This window comes from Carcharhinus amblyrhynchos, chromosome 7 (assembly GCF_965287045.1).
Source record: "Carcharhinus amblyrhynchos chromosome 7, sCarAmb.v2.hapA, whole genome shotgun sequence".
Classification (NCBI taxonomy): Eukaryota; Metazoa; Chordata; class Chondrichthyes; order Carcharhiniformes; family Carcharhinidae; genus Carcharhinus; species Carcharhinus amblyrhynchos.
This window is the reverse complement of record NC_137330.1, coordinates 38,510,974-38,532,150: the sequence shown is the minus strand read 5'-3', so window position 1 is coordinate 38,532,150 and position 21,177 is coordinate 38,510,974. Positions and strand designations below refer to the sequence as shown.

Genomic DNA, 21,177 nt, shown 5'->3' with positions numbered 1-21,177 from the left:
TATTAAATTATTTCATTTTGTTAATTTGTTATTCTTAGTCCCACCAAATGCCTATCATTGTACAATTGGGAGTCCAGATTAGGGGACACAACACTGGAATAGAGCCAGGCTGTTCTGAAATGGTATCAGAGGACACTCGTTCACACAAGGGTGACGGAAACCTAGAACCCTGCCCCACCTCAAAACTTCATAGGCTAGGTCATTTAAAAATTTATAAAAACAAAAGAGATTGAAAATATTTTTGCTCAGCAATTGCATTAAGGGTTATGGAACCAAAGTAGGTAAACTGAGTTAAAATACAGATAAGGTGTGATTTAATTGAATGGTGAAACAGGTTTAAGGGCTATCCAAAATGATAGAAAGACTCAAAGGAGCTTTGTTGAGGATGCTAAAAACATTACATAGATCTCAACTGACAACACTGAGGGAAGAACTCAAAATTGATGGAGGAAAACAATTGTTGGAATTTTCTAGGGGCGCAAGAGAGTATATTACCTATTAATTTCTGTTATACAATCAGTATGGCAAAACATTAAAATCAATATGACATATGACTTATTAAATTTGAGGAACTAAAAAAACCCTTGACCTGATGGCCTATAACCTACGATACTAAATAATTAAATACAGGGAACATTCATTGTGGAAGATCCACAGGATACTTTAAAGGTTCCACATCAAAAAATACATTTGCTCCAGGCAATTTATAGGTCCATTTAGCCTGATATTAATAGCAGGTAAAATAGTGCAACCTAATGTTGCAAGAGTAGATATTGGCAACAGCTTCAGCAAAAGTATAAATTTAAAAGGGAAAGATACTATAAGGCAAGCCCATGATCTGTAATTCCCATATAGTAAAGAATAGCATTATTTAAGAATGCTTTACAAATGTCATTGACAAAAGCAAAGTATAGTAAAGACATCAAAAAAAATCATAAGGCCCAAGTAGAACCAAATTAGTACAGAATGGTAAGGAAAGAAACTGAGAATGATGGAGACTAACAATACACAAAAGAGTGAAGGCTGTAAAATTAACTCAGATCATTCAGAATACTTTCCGTTTTAAGCACTGGCACAATATTACAAAGCAAAAAGAACATATTTGTGACTGAGCAGGAAATACATAACAAATGTGGTCTCGCAAATACATGGGATAAAGCTGCAAGGACACACACAAATATAGATCAGTTAAATGAGTGGGCAAGATGATGGCAGATGGAATAAAAATGGGAACATGCAATTATCCACTTGGCAGGGAGAATGGTAAAGCTGAAAAGGCAAAATGTGTAAACTCTGGCCTTCAGAGAGTAAGGTTCCCCAGTGCTCCAATCAGAGTTAACATGTGGATACAGTAAGGAATTAGCAAGGCAAATGGTGTGTTTGCCTTTATTGCAATTTGGTTGGTGTCAATGAATAAAGGTTTGCTACAAGGTGGTTGGGGTAGGAAAACATGGATTTGCTACAATTGTGTAGGGATTTGGTGTGACCACACCTAGAGAATGTAGAATTCTGTTCCCAATACAAAAGGAAGGATATGCTTGTCTTAAAAAAGATTGCAATGAAGGTTCAGTAGTCGATTCCCAGGGTCAAAAGGACTGTCCTTTGAAGGAGAGATGGATGAGAATATATTTTCTGAAGCTTAAAAGAATGCGAGAGGACCTCATTATTTCAAAGTGAAATTCTGAGGAACTGGTGAGGCACACACTAAGACTGTTTGCCCTAGCCGAGAAGTCTAAGACTAGAGATTATAGTCAACAGTTCAGGATTGAGTGAAGAAATTTCTTCACTCAAAGCTGCGAATCGTTGAAATTCTCTGGCAGAGGGGCTGTGGATGGTCACAGAGTACTTTCATGACTGACACAGAAGATCTTCAAACACTAAGGGGAATCAAAAGGTGTTGGGGAAGAGGTAGGAAATTGGAGGAGTTCAGCTATAATTTTATTGAAAAGGTGGAGCAGGCTTTTGGTGGGGGTGGGGTATAAGATCTACTCCTGTTTCAAATGTTGAAAAAAAGTACATTTTATCATCCAGAATGAAGGCAAAAAGGGCAAAACATAAAATGACGGCATGAGTAAAGTAAATACATTAGTTTAGGCTAAATGAAAGTTGGATCAGAATACCCACATTGCAATGAGAAAAGATTAAAGTTAGAACGGCAACAGGAAGAATTGGTAAGTGATATTCATGGAACAACTGACCAAAGCAGTGGTCAAGCAAAAGCAAAAATATTGTGCCTACCAAAATACTCAGTCAGTCAATCAGGCAGCATCCGTGGAAGAGAAACAAGAGTGAACCTTTCAGATTGATGACATTTCACCAGATCAACCTGAAACCTTAATGTTCTCCAGATGCCACCTGATCTGCTCAGTATGTCCAACATTGTTATTTTGCATTAGAACTTTGTATTAAATTTCAATTAATGCAACTATAGCAACAGTGACATTGGGCAGAGCTCACCTCAACTATTAAACCAGGTCATCACAAAATAATTGATGCCTCAGACTACAATTCTGGTGGGAAAGTTTTGAGATTTCCAGAAACTAAAGCCAACGTATCACCACTACATGTTATTTTCAGAGCGCTCTCCTCCAGAAAGATGTATTGGACACTTGTACAAGTGAGACAGTGCAACATTCAGCCAAGAACGATTTGGATACCAGATCTATGGCAAATTAGGTTTTTGCTCGCGTTGTCCCAGTCTAATTTAGAAAGAAAAACACAATTTCAATAACGCTAGATTAAGGACGTATGGGATTAACACCCAAGTGTATGCACTCAGGTCGATGAACCAGCTACTGGGTAAGAATTGGTCTAGCTATGACAGCATTCTACTTGGAGGGGCAGGTATTATCAACAATTTCAACCATAACAGAGCCCTTGTGGGGTAACAGAGGACCCATTTAATGTTTTACACACTGCATAATGTTTGGCAGAGGCCGGGAAGTCTACTACATTTGAGGTTACTCGGTTCTCACTTGTGGGAGAAAATTGGCTGATCCTCCACATCACGTTTAGGGCAGTGAGGCAGTCTACAGAGTAACACTCACTGTGTAAACGGCGCACAGTTCAATCATGTTACACTAACATTGTTCAGAAGCTGCACATCTGTAAAACCCAATTTCTACCTTCCACTGAAGCAAAGTTCTTTTGGCATCGTATTTCAGAAGCTGCAATGGATAGTCAAGTTTGATTTCAAAGGTCCTGCCACTGTTTAAATATTGTTAAAATACATACATCCCAGAGCATGGAACACAAGCTCCCCCAATGGACAAAAAACCTACCCATCCCAGCACGTGATCAGTGCTAAAGAAGCTTCAGAAGTTCACACGCCATAAGTGTATTGAAAAAAATTTTTTTATTAAACATAAGACCTACCAAGTTAGACAACCAATCAGGGATAACGCGATTGTTATTTCAGCCAAACTCACAAAAAGGAGTTCTTAAAAAATCATGAAATACTGCCATTATGTACGGGTGAGGTGTTGTAATTCTTTATGTAAATGAACTGCATTATTGCGCTTTCAAAATGCTTTCCAACTTTCAAGACCTCAGGAAAGAATTTTCCTAAATGAACTAGGCAAGGGCATCCAAACCTCCTCAGGATCTGTGCACAAATCAAGTTTCCAGCTGGTGACTGAGGTGGAAATTTAATAACAAGTGCAGGGAAACAGCAACACTAGCTTCTTCAGCTGACAGCAGGAGCTTGGAGACACGCCCTCCCCACCCCACTGTCCCACGAGTGGTGCAAAGTTCCACCTGCCCTTCTGAAAGCCTAGCTTTCAAACAGAGATAGGGCTTCATAGAATGGCATCAGCTAGAATTCCCATTGCTCCCACTTCTTATACCCCAAAGCCACCAAGCATCAAGATTTTGAATGTCCAGTTCAATGGAATGGCAGGTATGGAGCTGGCAGAAGTTTTGCTGGAATGTTTCAGAAGATGGCAAGCTGCCAAAATTAAGTTACGTTTCTCAGCCTTCCCAAATCCTCGAGATGAGCCAATATTGTTATGGGCACTCAACATCTATGTAAATAACCTGACTCTAGAAGAAGTATCAGACTCTGGCTCCCAGCTAATCGAAAATTGAGTAGAGTGGGATTGCAGATACTCAAAACACTGGGTGAGTTAACAAGAAACTCAGTTCCAGGCAGCAAACAGCTTCTGACGTTGGTTTTATCAGGAGTTTACATTTTAGACCAACAAGGAAATTTGTTATGCAAGGAGTGTATTTGGGCAATATAAATCACCCACTCATCTGCACTTAAAGTGCCTTCAGTGAAACCAACAGATACAAACGGATCACACCGGAGGGCAGCTGATTTGCAGCAGTTGAGAAAGGCAAGAGAAAATAACGAGAACATTGGACAGAGGTAGCGTAATTTTAAAAAACCGCACGCAACAAAATATTTTAAAATTTATTAAACTCCTTTCATAGTGACTGACGAGTACTTTTCAAATATAGCCACTGTTACAAAAGAAGAAACGAGGCAGTCAATTTGCACACAGCAAGCTCACACAAACTGCAGTGTGTGAATGAATGGTAAAAATCAGCAGATTAAAAACATGAACTATTCAGTAGTCTTGACCATCACAAATTGGATAGACATTGAATACGGGCAGTGCATCTTCCCAAGTGTGGTGTTTAGCTACACGGGAACAGTGGGTATGCTTACCATCCAGTAACTATACATATCCCCTTGTATCTCTCCAACCATCCCAAGAGTAAGGTTGAATCCATACTCATTGGTTGAACGATTTCCACCTTTTGGTTACAAAAATAAAATCTACTAATTTAGAAGAAATTGGAGCACTCAGTTAGTTGTGCAATTCACAATTTATTTACTGAAGGAGAAGATTAGGACAAAACATCAAACCAAATACAATAAACACCAGAGGCAGTAAAACCCACCATGCAGTCTCCTCTGTTCCCCTTCCACTTTAGACTGAAACAAAGACAAGTAGTCCTTCTCAACATAGCACCATCCACAGAGTGAATAAAAATTCACTCCCTTTTTTGTGATTAATTTGAAAAATGTTAAATTAACACTTGGCAGGTCAGCTGCAGCTTTCCCCCCACCCCACCCCCCCCATCCCCAATGAGAACTTTAATTAGCGATTCTCTTCTGTGTTTTTAATTGGCATATACAAGCTCTCCTGAAATGCAGGCAATAGCATCCATAAGCCAAGTAGGTCAAGTAGCTGTACGTACATGCAACATACTATAAAAGCACAAATTCAAGTTAACAGATACGTACTACAGAGTCCACGTATACCTACCCAAGAACATGACCATTTCACAGAACTGGTACAGGCAGTAATCAAACAACCAAGGTACTGGAGACAACACAGGAAAAAAGTATGCAAGGTAAGAAAGTTCTAATATATAGCAAATTGGAAGCAGAAAAAGTAATTTGACAAGCTAAAATTAAAAAATAAATCTACAATCTATCCAGGGTTTGAAATACACACTGCAGATGTGTCTGTGCTCAAATTTACAAATATAAGTCCATAAAATGTGCTTGCATTGAATATAATTCTTTGTTAAAAAAGGTCATTTATACTTTATTTTCACAATACTTTAATCATAAGCAATAAAGCAGAGTAAATTACTTAACTGTCAAATATTATTCCAATTCTTTTTCTGAATCGCCCAATTTAAAATCGAGGCACACTTATGCATTTACGCTTAAAAAGTTGCGTAAATGAATTTATGTTTGTGCATGCGACTGCTTCACACTGCGCTCAATGCGAAGATAGCCCACTAGACAAGTGGATTCCTCACAATCAAGATATTCATGATTAGTCAGTTCCAGGCACCATGTATATTTTTCCACACACAAGGAGGGGTGCCTCTGGACCCCTTCAAGTATCAGGAACAATTTTATTAACAATGGCAATTTATTCTTGTTCATTTCAAGCCATTTAACTTTATTTCAAAAATCTTTTTTTGAAACAACTCTGAATTGTCAGAATTGACTGAACATCAACTTCAGGATTCAATTTCAGAATTCATTAAACGATGTAGAATCAAGCCAGGGAGCAGAATATTAGACCACTAACCAGTTAGTCATTCACTCGTGTAATAGCTTAAACTCATTTGTCTTGTGGTATTACTCAATTACAGGTACTCAACACTTGTGCAAGAAATTTTGTTTAACCAAAGTCTTTGTTGCATACTGGAGGTCCTGTGCTTGCAGCAGGGCAAGACAAAAACTTTGATTAAATAAACAGACACTAGTAAGTTTACTTGTTCACCAACTCATGTGTTCAAAAAGTCTACTTTTAGCTGCCAAAATCAAGGAGCTATGTTGCAGACATGATTGCACAATCTATATCACTGTGACAGCACATATACTTGTTACTGTTTTAGTAAGTATGCACTCACTTTTTCCAAAGAAAACACCATAAAATTTGATTGGTCTCAGGAGGGCTAGATAAAGATTGTCTCGGACATGATAGCTTAGCTTCATTACCATACCTTTACACAGCCAGAGGCAGTTGTGGCCTAGCTGTGGTGGAAGAAAGGACAGAATAAGCAGTGTGAAAAAGTGGGGGAATTTAAAGTATGTTTTTAACACTGTTGTGGAATATTGAAGTTTAAGATAAACACTACAAAACCAGCAAAAATTGTTTTATTGGATAGGACAATTTTTTTCACTAATGCAACGGTTCCAGTAGATGTATTTCAAACCCTGAATGTTTACCAATAAGGGCTTCCTTACCAGTGAAGTTACAGCTGACATTTTCATTTCAACAGGTCCTACCCAACTGCATTGAAGTACTGTACACTCAAAAAAAAAGTTTTCCCTCTCGGAGAACTGAGCATCAACATGTTCATTTTCTGACAATATTTAGTTTGCTCAGAAAAAAAATACACAAGATAATGAAAATAGCTACATATATAAACACAAGCAGAACTTTTATTTTAGCACCCGCATTTTATGGTCGGTTTTGTGTGCACCTAAATTTTTTTTAATGAATCACATTGAGTAAAATGTTAAAAACATCAGAAACAAATTTAGGAGACTCTTTACAGGAGGATTGTACATTCCCTGAATAATGAGAGAAGGAAAATAATCTAACAGTGCGATGCCAATGTGTTACATTGTGTCGAGGCTAATTAAGTTTCTATTTGTGATTTGCAACCATTATAAAATGAGTGATGAACTGCACAATTATGCATGTGTGCAGAATTCAGCGCTCTCCGTGGCTCCATGAGATGAGAAGCTGCAACATTTTACACTGCCTTTTCCTCCCAATCAATCTAACTTAATAGCAGAACCGCCTGATTAGTTGTGCTACATGTTAACCCTTTAGAAGTCCCACTCTGCTAGTCATTTAAGTCACTACACATCTTCGCCACTTTTGCTACCAAGCTAGGTCGATTCAAGGTACCATTCATCAGTTCAGGAAGGATGCCATGTGGTGGATACCAGCTCTTAATATCTTCTCGACCACATCCAACCCATGGGTAAACTCAGTTGAAAAATGGGTCCAATTCAACATCCATATTCACATCAGGTACCAGCTGATCGATTGCTTCTTTTTCATTAGCACCATATCCGGAACTAGAAGCTGCAAAATCAGAGGCAAACCAGGGATGGTCCAAGATTTCCCGGGACGTCAGCCTTTCCAAAGGCTCTCGACGCAAAATGCTACGGATAAGGCATTTCGCCCGTGGGGAAAGAGTTTCTGGAATGTTAAACTGGCCACGTCGAATCTTACTAAAGAGTGAACTTGGTTCCACATCATGGAAAGGGTACCGTCCAACAAGCATTGTGTACAGCATTACACCTAGACTCCAAACATCAGCTGCCTTACCAGAGTAGCTGCCATTGGTGTTAAGGATCTCGGGGCTCACGTAAGCTGGGCACCCGTGCTTGTCTGAGAGAGCATCAACTTCACCATTCAAGATGCAAGCATCCTCCAAGCTTTCCAGCTTTACTCGAGTCCTGCAACGAGAGAATCAAAAGTAAAATCACATGACTTACCAAGCAAATATACTTCAGTGTTTCAAAGAAACTACCCAATATACAAAATACTGCATAAATTAGAAACTGACTTTAATGATCCAGGCTGGATCATTTTGCTTATTCCATGAATGAGTATAAATATAGATCCTACATATGATAAATTTGAAATTTCTGCATTTCACATTCACACAATATATCTACTAGCTGTCCATTTTTCTAATCTCTTGCTCCCTAATGTTTTAAAGTTTATTTTGGTTCACAAGTAGGCTTGCATTAACACTGCAATGAAGTTATGTGAAAATCCCCTAGTCATCACACTCCAGCACCTGTTTGGGCACAGAGGGAGAATTTAGCATAGCCAATACACCTAACCAGATGTCTTTCAGACTGAGGGAGGGAACTGGAATGCCTGGAGAAAACCCATGCAGACACAGGGAGAACATGCAGACTCTGCATAGACAGTGACCAAGTCCAGGAATCAAACCCAGGTCTCTGGCACTGTGAGGAAGCAGTGCTAACCACTGTGCCACCCAATAAGGAAGGAAGTGAAATAACAACAGTTGCCTTCAATTATCTAATTGCTGGTTACTAAAAGCTGTGTGTAAATATATTAAGTGAAGGAGCCATCTAAAAGTAATATTCCTCTGTGCTAGAAGGAACTTCTATTGTTTGTAAATATTAACTAGAACTAGAGGTGGCACGGTGGCTCAGTGGTTAGACTGCTGCCTCACAGTACCAGAGACCCGAGTTCAATTCTAACTGTGGATGACTGTGCATCTATGTGGAGTTTGCACATTCTCCCCATGTCTGTCTGGGTTTCTTCCAGGGGCTCAGATTTCCTCCCACAGTCTAAAAATGTGCAGGTTAGGTTGATCGGCCATGGCAAATTGTCCTTTAGTGTTCAAAGATGTACAGGTTTAAGGAACTAGTGGGTAAACAAGTAGGGTTACAGAGATAGGGCCTGGATATGATGCTCTGTTGGAGAGTTGGTGCAGACTTGATGGGCTGAATGGCCTCTTTCTGAAGTGTAGGGATTCTAACAGAAACCTGTTCCTAATGTTTATAAAGCTATGGGCTTCAATAACAGGACTTCTAGCCATAAAAGGGATGAAATGGAAGTCAAATAACATTGATGTTCCTGTTGGATCCTCACACCTCAGACCCCCAATATCAAGGCAAATAATTTACTCTTCTTCCCAAAAAGAGGCAGTTCCTCAGAAATGGAACAGAAAAAAGTAGATCAAAACATCTTTCACTACTTGCACGCCACAACCCACAATGCAGTTATACTGGCAGGTATAGGAGCAAGACAGCTATCTCATTTCTTGCTTATGAACTTCAGAGAGAGAGAGAGAGAGAGAGAGAGAGAGAGAGAGTGAATACAGCTCGCCGCACAACCAGTTCCAGAGATCAAAAGCAAATTACTAAGATTTTGAGTTAACATTTTAAAAACGGTAAGTCATTGGAGATATACACAAAATTCTGTATTAAATTGATTGAATATAGCAGGCAATCACTCCTGAAGACAACAGTACACTTACAGCGAGGACTATGGAAACTTCAACTCAATACAAACCTAGCTTATAAAATTAATGTGCACCAGACTTGATAAAATCATTACTCATGGAATAGTGACATTTCAGTTTCCAATTCAATATTTCCTTCAAACCACCCATTTAAATGTGCAAGACTTGATGTATAGCTTCAATAATTTATAGAACTGGACAGTGCATTCCACATCCTAACCACTCGCTGCATGAAAATTGAGATTTTCCTCGTGATCACTGTAAATCCGCACTTCGATTCCACTAACAGGATCAGTTTCTCCCCATCTTTCCAGGCCCCTCTAGATATGAATAGGTCTACCAAATTTCCTCTCAACCTTGTTTTCCATGGCAGTCTCATCCAATCTACATAACAACTTCCTCATCCCTGAAAACATTCTTGTGAACCTTTCCTGCATCATCTCAAAAGGCCTTCACACTCTTCCTAAAGCACAGTGCCCAGAACTGGATACAAACGTACCAGCTGAGGCCAAACTAGTGTTTTATACAGAATTAACGCAAGTTCCTTGTTTTTGTACTCCATGCTCCTATTGATAAAGCCCAGGATGCTGTACACTTTAACTGTGCTCCCAATCTGCCCTACACCTTTAGTGATTTGTGCACATATAAACCAAGGTCCCCTACTGCCTGGCAGTGGGGGAGGTCCCCAATGCTGGGTACTCTACGTGGAAGTTCTCCCTTTACTTCCTCTATTCATGTTTTTGTTTGACTAGAACAGTATAAACCAAGATCTCACTATCCTTTTTGTGTTCTTCCTACCAAGACAAATCACTTCACAAAGCAAATGCATACCATCCAATACATAAAAAAAACCCAATTTTCACAACCACTGCTATGGTCTACCATGAACCAGCATAAATTTGTTGAAAATCACTGAAGAACAGTATTCAAATATTCAGAATAATCTTTCATGCATTTTGGATTTTCATCTTGATTTGTTTTCATTGCGATACTGTGCATGAGATTATGCATGAAATTCAAATCACCAGCTGTCTCAGAATGAGTTCTTTGTTACATCAATTCCTAGGTTTTCTTGTTACCTTCAGGAGCCCAAAAGATGGAAACCAAAAAAAAATACATGAATTGAAAGCAAAGCAATTGCCTATCATACAAAGAGTTAAACGCAATACAATATTGCATTCATACTATGGGCGACAACTTCTCAAACAATGGAATTGCTTGCTGAAATCAAAGCATAAGAACAAAATGGGAGCAAATTACAGCAGCAATCTACACTGAATGGGCAGACTTCCACACCAATGACAGGCAGCTCTCTGCAAGTTCAAAGAATGCTACAAATAAACAAAGCATTATTCAATCAAATAATTCAAAACACCACGCAACTAAATATAAAAACTGCAACTGCACAACTTGAACAGGAATGTGACAATTTGGCAATTTATTTTGATATCTGAACAATCTCCTCCTTGTTGCAACACTTCATTTGGAAATCATTAAAGCTCAGCTTGTTCAGCTCCCTGGGTAAATGCACATTCAGCATTCGCACATCAATGGACTGACTAGTGGGAGTCAGGCCCTTAATGAATTCTGCCTCAGGTTAAAAGTTTTCAGCCATTACATTTTGCTTTCTTACAAAATTACATATTTTATTCATCGCAGCTCCAGTCTCTCAAAGTTCATGTCATAAACATGGAGTACTGCTACAGGTCCATACAAGAAAATTTTCATGTACAGTCACAAGTCCAACCTCTGGTCTCAACTAAATTAACTCAGGAATCCACATCACCTCAATGCCTTGGGGCTGAACTTAAAAAAAACAAGGGAAAAAGAAATGGTCCCTGGTCATTAATTGGGGAGGCACACTGTTGGAAAATATGCATCTGTGGGGTCAGTTGTGATATTTCTCATGGTTTTGCCCATCAACCCTCACTATTGAGTCTGATACATAAAGAACACCTTATTCAAGTAGTTGAGTCACAAAGTACCAGAAACTAATCAAAATGGGCCATTGTATTTGAAGATAAGTGTAAGTTAACAAACTTAGAGCGGCAATGAAGTCCCAGCAATTAAGAAATGGAATATCCATTTCAGGAGACACCAAACTGTGCAAAATGCAGCCTGAACTGTCAGTGAAACAAAGCTCAAGCATTTAAAACAGAAAATTTAATCTCCAACGTTGCTGCTTAAAAAGGGGATTGACTGAGAATCAGCACAGATATCCATCACACCTCCAGTATATCTAAACCAAATCCCTGAAGGAAGATATGGAAAATTTTGCAACCTAAATCACTCCAGCTAAATGGGAGTAATTTGTTGGCAATAAAAATTCAAAGGAAACTGAGTTGTGCAATTAACATAGTCCAAAATACGCACGTACACTTTGAAGTTTAGAGGCACAAAAAAAAACCATCACTGCTTTCACACAGACCTGCCACCGGAGTCAGAAGGATTAGTTATAGGAATTTGTTAAATGGCCTAAAAACCTGTAAATTCCAAACTGTGTTAACTCGAGTAACATGGAATTTCTAGAACAACTTCATCACAATGGAACACAAACACTTATGGATGGATAATGATGCCAGAACTCTGCTGCTGACACATCACACCTATCCCAAACAAGGCAGAGGACATTGGGAGTCACTCCATCATCATCACAGACTGGCACTACACCACATGGGCAACCACCTACCAAAAATTCAGCAGCATCTGCATTTGTTGCTTTCAGTTAACCAGTGCAAATTTAAAATTCAAAATTAAACTTTTTATTAGTCACAAGTAGGCTTACATTAACACTGCAACGAAGTTACGTGAAAATCTCCTAGTCGCCACACTATGGCATCTGTTCAATTAAACTGAGTGAGAATTTAACATGGCCAGTGCACCTAACCAGCACGTCTTTTGGACTGTGGGAGGAAACCAGAACACCCAAAAAAAACCCTTGCTGACATGTGCAAACTCCTCAGTGACCCAAACCAGGAATTGAACCAGGGTTCCTGGCACTAAGGCAGCAGTGCTAACCACAGTGCCACTGTGCTACCCAATTCAGGATATTTCAAATAATCAAAAGTAGCAAGAAAAGAAAATTGCTCACGCGATCTGATTCATGGTATGAAGTTTAGTGAATAATCTAAACTCTGGAAAAGGATATTGAAAAATTTTCCTGATTTCATTCAACACTCCAGTTAGAGATTCCCATTTTAACCATTTAGATTCAGCGGCTGGTCTTCCCAAGAACAGAAAGCTTTTGATTAGACAGCTTGTTTAACCATTCACATATATAATTGGGCAGACATTCAAATTAATAACACCTCCCACCAAGATATCACTGTCAAAGCTAGCAGAATTGGCAAAGTAAATAAGGACTGTATTCTAACCAGAACGAGAAACATATATGGGAGAGAGCTTTTAAAACTACTGTGAAAGCCAAAGAATTGAGATACATGATTTCACTGCCAGGTACTCCATTTTGCTTAAATCTGTTGTTTTTTTTAAAATTGTAAGCAAATGTGACAGAAAATGAGCTTCTGATGCCTGAAGCATCAGGCATTTTGAATACTTTTTCTGAAATTTGAGTCTGATAATATATTTGGATGTGAAGTGGTATTATCTGTACGAGTAGGAAAATTGTTCACCTGTGAATATTCCATTTCTACCACTAGATGCCACAAGCTATTTATGTAAAGTCTCAGGTGACTTAACAAAACACAGTAGTTGAAATAAAGACTAATTTGTTATGCAAGCAAATGATTAGTTAATTCTCTTGTCTGCAACATAAGCATTGTCAGCTCACAACAGTAACAAATTTGCAGTTCAAGGTGAAACTGGCATGCAGACACATCCCTTTAAACAAAGAACCGGCACATAAACAGCTCTGGCCACCAATTTCCTCTCCCTCACACTTTGCAGGATCAGTGAATATTTAAACACTTCGGCAGATATTAACATATACAGCTGGCCACTTCAGTGAACATATTCTCAATCCAAGTTAGGTAACTGTAGTTGCAGTAGGTTTTTTAAAATCTACGTATTTCATTGCATACTAAACTTGTCACCTAAATGCTTTCTTTAATTAACCACTGAAAAGTTAATACTAAACAGAAAAGATACCAACAAAAAGAAAAGCATGTGCACAAATAAAGCAGCTGCAAAGTTACACTGGCAAGACTGGATTTTAAAAGCTCATTTTTTTGTACCTTTTCTGGTTTAACATGATTATCTTGAATGCTGTCAGATTTGATTTCAATTGAAGCTTTAAATCCTTATTAACTGTAGCAGTCATAATAACTAGAATGACCTCCTCCCCCTGCCTTCCACATATATAGGCTGAGTCACTCTGACCACCTTGGTTCTTGTCCATACTCAGCTGGCCATGGGGAAGCAGCAAGTGGCACTGGAGGTCTGCTATGAGCAGTAGGCACTGCAGGGACTGGTGCATACGGGTAATACTAAAGATCCCTTGAATTTATGATTTAGTTTTCTATTTGCTGTAGCCTCTTTTAAAAGTGCACCTTTGTTTAACGACAGTGGAGCAACTTTTTACTATTTAAATTTTAAAAAAGCATATATGATTTGATAAGTACTCCTATGGCTTCTACCAAGGCAGGCTTTAATTGGGCATAGGGAGAAGGCAATAACACCACGCAGAATAAACCTTTCCAGCTTATTGCAAAAACAGCTGTCTAGGTAGGCAGAAGGGAAACTACGTGTTGCCAACGCCTTCCCATTTGTTTGTGAATGAGACCGCAGAGCAGCCCGCCGGAAATATGCTTGTGTCGCCATAGAGACTTGGGGAACCTGCTACCCGGGTAAGCCTCATCTCAGCAAGACCACAGCTCAAGAGCTGAATGCAAGAAGCAGCTCACACACACCCACCCAGCCCAGCAGCAGCTGCACGCTGCGGCTGGAGCAAGAGCAGGGTACCAGTAACCACGGAGGAGTGTTTTTAAAAACCCAAGACAAAGCCAGGTCCACATTCTATCCCCGTGGCCAGTTGAGAAAGTCCACTTTAAAAAAAAGGCTCCCGATCGCAAAATTAAACAGTTCTACAGTCGCCTTTCAAACTATCTATGCTTCGGTTGCTGAGGGAACTCGTAATTCAAATCGACATTCAAGCTACTGCGGTTCTACAGCTCAGAGCCAGTCACCCACTGCACCGCAGACACAGATACCGGGCTACACGTGCCTAAAACACATTGTGGCCACACTGCACCCGACTCCTAATTCAGGACCTTCATTAAACGGTGCATTGTTCTTCCCAATGCATACACCTGCATTACAACAGTATTCTGCTGTTCGCTTTCAGCCTTATTCTCAGCAACCAGCGACCACTTCCTAAAGAATAAACCAAGCATCATTCCTTTGTGCACGGAGACTGGGTCCACGTTTCTATTCTGCACACAGGGGAGACATCAGAAGTGACTCACTGTGCTGTCTGACTGTGTAATACTTGACCGCTGTTGCAGATTGCTTCAGGTCGCCCCACTTGCAATAAACTTCTTTGCACAGGGGACATGCATTCAGTGAAGCAAAGGGAGCAGATACCTAGTGGCGGCTCGGGGATCATCAAGTGTGCATGTTTAAATTCGGAATCACATTCACTCACACTGCAGTAAGCACGTGGCTGACGCAGTTAGTTTTCTTTGAAGTTTTGCACCAAATGTGTTAGCTACAAGGCAGACTCCCTCCGTTAGTGTAATCTGCAACTTTGTGAGGTTGCACTGCGTGGGAAGAACACTTAGTATCTTGTAACAAACAGCCCATCCACGTCAAAATCGGTGGTTGTGACATCCCCAACGTGATCATTCTGCCTAAACCCCAGTGAGCATTAAGAGCTGAAACTATAAACATTATTTCAGATTTTTGTGCCAGAGCGCTGATCAAACAAGCTCAATGTCAGTGTGTCTTTACTATTCAAACCCTCAAAAGTGTAATCGTATCGCAGCCACTAGTTATGCAGGAGGCTTAAAAGCAGGAGAGACCCACACGTGGGACAAAATTCCCCACAAAAGGGTTAATAGGAGTTGCTAAAGTTGTTATTAGACTTCAGCCTCCAAAAATCTTGGTCTAAACAGAAACCAGCAACGTAATAATGAATTACTTTAAATATTTACCAACTGATACAAACGTCATTTGGAAAGAGAGATCATTGGAGTGTAACAGTTTAAACAGAGTGCAGAAGGTGCCTTGATACTGCTGCATGGGGCGGCCTCACAGCAATTGTAGGCCACGGCTTACACAGAGCTTTGCCTTATACTCGCTGGATTAAAACGGCCACGGACTGCCAGCCTTACCGTTCCTCGTCTTTAAATACAAATTTCCTCAGTTTGAGATCTCGCAGTACCACGCCATTGTCATGGCAGTGTGCTACAGCAGACGTTATCTGATAGAATAATCGCGCTGCTTCATCCTCTTTGAGCCTCTTGCAAGTGCGAACAAATGAATGCATATCCCCATGACTCTTCTCAAAAAAAACATACGATCGCTGCTCCCCTAGAAGAATTTCAGTTATCTGGTTGATGCTTTCATGCGCAGAGAGATAAAAATAGGCTGCTAATGTTTCTTGATATCGACCAACATCGAATACCTGCGGAAGCAAAACAAAAAAAGTGAATTTCGGCACCCTCTCTTTCCTATACCAATGCACCGGGAAGCAATCGGGTAAGGTGGTCCAGCATATTCATCAGTTAGACACAATGGCCCACATCTTGCAGATCTTTATGGTGCAACTTAAAAAAGTTTCAATAGATAACCCCTTCTGAAATTGCGTTACCCAACGAAAAGAAAACCAAAAAGTCACGATTAAATTACAAAAATGTACTCAGTTTCATGGATCCAACTGCTAAGCGTACCCCCCACCCCCACGATCAACAAAAGAGGTTGCACTTTCATTCGTTTGCCTCTGGTGTATTGTGTGCACACACGCCACCTAATTCGGAATCAAATGGCGCTTTACTGGATAAGCTACTGGAAAAGCTTATTTTCTGTTACCTTGCAAACGAGCTCCTCGCCGCTATGCAGATGCACAGCCCCGAAAACGTGGTCCCCCTCCAAAGGCTCCAACAATAGATACTGTCCGATTTGAGAAATGCAATGACACGAGTTGGGGGTTTCAGGTGGGCTGGGGGAGCCGAGGTTCGGGCTGAAACTCTGGCTGCAGTCACTAGTCCTCACACAAGATAATTCTTCATATTCGTGGTGAGCCTTGTGCCTCGATCGTCCATACCTCACAATGCTGATTGGACTGGATCTCTGTATGCTCATGGGGCTGTAAATAGTAGTCCTCTTTATAAAATAAGAAAAAAAGGCTTCACTTTCAAAGCGTTCACGTTTGTATTAAACAATTCAGTGAGTTCTGTTTACTCCAGAAAACAGTTTGGAGCCTTTCCCCCTCCCTTTTCTCTTGCACTTTGGTCTACACTTGTGGGGTCCAGTTATATTAATTGTTCCCCCAGCAAGAGTAATTCAAAATAAGCACCATTTGGAGTGATAATGCAGAACGTTGTTTATTGCTACAGTTTTTTGCATAGATTGTTGGGAGGAAGTCATATATATGTGTGTGTATATATATGTATAAATAAATGCAGCTTCCAGAGTACAGAAGAGTCCAAGGCAACCACTGATGTTGTCGAAGAGAACTCCAGATCACAATGCTTTTTGTTCTTGCGGGTTACGTGCGGGTACCGAGAGCAAAGTGGCCGAGGCGCTTTGCACACAAGCCAGCCAGCCAGGTGGCGAGGGACAAGGGAACTCACTCCGCTTCCTCACCCTCTTGACTCTAGGTGGCGTCCGCTCCCCTCTGTCGCCGCCGTCTCTCCCCCTCTCTCCTGTGCAGCCGAAACAAAATAGCCTCAAACTATCATCAAACAAGAAGTCTGGCATTCACCCTCTCGTCATCTGCTCTGCAACGTCCAAGTGCAACTTCAACAAGGAGATTTATTTTGCACTCATTGAGAAAGTCTTTGGCTGGCGAGCACTTTCCGATTTTTTTTGGCGAGCATATATGCATGTGGATATATATATATATAAAAATTTCTTTACAAAAAGTAACAGTCAAGGACAAAAGAGATCAACCGTATCGTGTTCCCACCGTGCAAAGTCTTAATTCCTCCAAGCCTAGGTTCCAAACACACAGCGATGACTTTCAAACTCCCAGAGATGCCTTTTGCAAATTGCACAGTTGTTGAGATGACGACCTTGGGATGCACAATTTTTTTTTGTTTGGAGCTTTGCAAACACGAAAAAGCCGGCGGGGAGAGAGAGAGAACAAAAACAAAAAAATTGAAAAACAAAAGAAAATAAAAAATATCTGCAGCAGCCTTTTTCTCTTTTTGCTCCTAGGTGAAGGGATGGCCGTTAGAACGGGGCCGATCCCCTTTCAGCAACAGCCGACATGAGCCATCATCATCTTTCCACTGCCTGGTGTGTATATGTGTGGAGTTACGTGGCTGCAATGTGAATAATGTCAGCAGCACCAACGCACACTGACTCCCATTCACCACAGCCGCTGACTGCGGCTCCCCTGCGCCGCACACTAACCTGATAAGTCAATGGCCCGCCCCCTCGGCGCCAGCAGCCTGTCAATCACCGGAGGGGGGCGGCCACCACCCATTGGGCGGCGTGACCGTCAATCGCCCTGGGATCCGCCGCCCATTGGGCAGTGTGGCCGCCAATCAGCCGTGTGGCCGTCGTCCATTGGACGAAGCCGCCGTCAATCAGGCGTGTGCGTCACCGCCGCCCATCAAATTAGGCTGCGCTCGCCCGCTCACTGGGTTAAGTAGGTGATATCCCTCCGCACCTTCTGTGTGTAGCCCTCTCCTGAGTATTGGAGTGCATTCAGTTGCACCCAGTTACCATAAGATTCCCCCTTCCCTTCAGAGTCATGCTGAAAAAAAATAAATTCCTCCCACCCTTTCCCGATACTCTTGGATTTTATTTTCTTGCAAGGATAATGATTGATGCAAGCCCCCCCAACCCCCGCACGCGCTCTATTTTCTTGCTACTTTGGTATTCAATGAAGCGGCGGAAGGAGTGGGACTGGGTGAGCCGGCTCGGCAACCTGATCCTGAGCAGCTGCGTCTCTTTATTCATAGTTATTCATAGAGGAGGTGAATGCTGAGGACAGCCTTGCGCAACACACTCAGGAATGTAGGCAGCAGGAAGAGAGCCACAGGCAACTGCATTCTTTCTGCTCTCTCTCTCTCCCTCCCTCCCAAAGTCATACAGATGTAGCATAATTCCTGGTATATTTAGGAGTTACAGGTGCATGTAATAAATCTCTTACCCCCCCACACCCCAGGCACAGATTATTAAAGATAATGTTTGCATCTTAAGTTTGCAACCATCAGAGATGTAATACTTAACGTTAAGCTTCCCAGGTTTTCTGGCATAAATGTTCATAAGAGTTATTTCACATATTGTGTATTCTCAAGAAAGAAATGAGAGTTACTATGGCCTCTGATGAAGGCGCTCGAAATGTTGGTTCTATTCTCTCTCCAGCCCTGCTGAGACTTTTTATGTTTTTGTGCCATGGTCTCCCCCCTGCTAATGGTTGTCTGGCTTCCTCCAGTTGCTGTGCACTGGATGCCTCATCTTCAATTTTAATTCACTTTAACTTGGAGGGTTTGCCAGGTCTGAATTACACTCCCCGCTCTTCATTTTAACACCAATGGTGTATCTAGTCAGAGTACAACATATTCTGCTAGAAGGTTCCACTTCTTGTAAAATTCCACCAGCCTGTCTTATGTCCTGCTGACATCTCACAGTTTACAATCCTTCCAAGTTTTGTGTCACTCAGTGGTACAGTCGTTAGCATTGTTGCCTCACAGCACCAGGGACCCAGGTTCAACTCCAGCCTTGGGTGACTGTGGAGTTTTGCATGTTCTCTGTGTGGGTTTCCTCCCACAGACCAAAGTGTGCAGGTTAGGTGGATTGGCCAAGCTAAATTGCCTCTTAGCATCCCAGGATGTATGGGTTAGAGGGATTAGTAGGGTAAATACATGGGATTACAGGGATAGGACCCAGGTAAAATGCTCTGTCCAAGAGTAAGTGTAGACACAATATGCCAAATGTCCTCCTTCTGCACTGAAGGGATTCTATGATTCAATAAATGTTGGAAATTGTGCCCTGGACACCCAGGATAGGTTACTAATATAGATCAAGGCAAGCAGTAGTCCTCATGCCTGGGAACCTCACCTCCAGTCCATTCATACATAGAAAATAGAAGTAGGAGTAGGCCAGTCAGCCCTTCAAACCTGCTCCACCATTCATTATGATCATGGCTGATCATCAAATTCAACATCCCTTGATCCTTTTAGCCCCAAGAGCTATATCTAATTTCTCTCGTGCTTCTAAACTTCAATGAATATAAGCCTAACCGACTTTGTCTCTCCTCATATGACAAGCCTGCCATCTCTGGAATTAGCCTGGTATTCTTGCTATAGCAAAAATATCCTTTCTCAGATAAGGACACCAAGACTGCACACAGTACTCCATGTGTGGTCTCACCAACGCCCTATACAATAGCAGTAAAACAGCCCTATTCCTGTACTCAAACTCTTTTGCTATGAAGGTCAACATACTATTTGCATTCTTTATGGCCTGTTGTTCCTGCACACTTACTTTCAGCAGCTGATGCATGAGGACACCAAGGTCTCGCTGAGTATCCACCTTTCTCAATTTACACCCATTCAAATAATAACCTGCCTGTCTATTTTTGTTACCAAAGTGGATAACCTCACATTTATCAACACTATACTGCATCTACCATGCATATCTCCACTCCCTCAGGCTGTCCAAATCAAGGTGAAGCATCTCTGCATCCTCATCACAGCTCACCCTCCCATCCAACTTTGTATTGTAGGCAAATTTGGAGATAATTTGTTCACCGCTGCTCTTTTTTCTTGTCAGTCAGCCAACTTCCTACCCATTCATATTTCTCAATGTTCTTAAATTAATTCATGAATAAATTTGGAATAAAAAGCTGTAAAATTCCATCTGGTTTATTAATGCCCTTCGGGGAAGGAATTCTGCTGTCCTCACCTGGTCTGGCCTACATGTGACTACAGATCCACAGCAATGTGGGTGACACTTAACTGCAACTTGAAAAGTTCCAGCATGCCACTCAGTTTTATCAAGACACTACAGAAAAAAATCAAATAAGAACCAGCCAGCATTGACCAAGGCACTGGAGCAACTACACAAGGTTCCTTCAACAGCACCTCCTAACCCTCTGATCTCTAACACCAAGAAGGACAAGGGGAGCACTCACATGGGAACTCCACCTCTAACAAATTCCCCTCCAAGCCACAAAGCATTCTAATTTGGAAACATATTACTGTTCCTTCATTGTCTCCAAGGTAAGGTAGAACTCCCTCCCAAGCAGTATCGCAGGTGTCCCAAAGGACTGCAACAGTTCTAGAAGGTGGTTCACCACCACCTTCTCAAAGGCAATTAAGGGTGGAGAGTAAGTGCTGGCTGCACCAGCGATGTCCACATCCCATGAACAATTAACAAAAACACACAGAAAGAGGGTAAATTATTACATTGGATCATTTTTCTGTTCTATATGTCTTCGATATTAATTTTGCAGTAAAAGTCAATGCAAAGTAAAATCAAGTTGGCTAGGTTAAATTTACCCCCAATATCTTTGTGATTTAAATTGTGATTTAAATCTTGCTATCC

The 21,177-nt window shown here is 41.0% G+C and overlaps 1 protein-coding gene across 1 annotated transcript; it reads right to left on the bottom strand.

Moving 5' to 3' along the window:
• Positions 1-4,818: 4,818 nt before the first annotated feature.
• On the bottom strand, positions 4,819-18,010 carry trib2 (tribbles pseudokinase 2). Its single transcript, XM_080192173.1, has 3 exons — positions 16,486-18,010; positions 15,789-16,081; positions 4,819-7,951 (listed from the first exon to the last, which is right to left on the bottom strand). Exons 1-3 carry the CDS (start codon positions 16,756-16,758, stop codon positions 7,477-7,479), a joined length of 1,041 nt encoding a protein of 346 aa, XP_080048299.1. The 5' UTR covers positions 16,759-18,010; the 3' UTR covers positions 4,819-7,476.
• Positions 18,011-21,177: the final 3,167 nt, after the last annotated feature.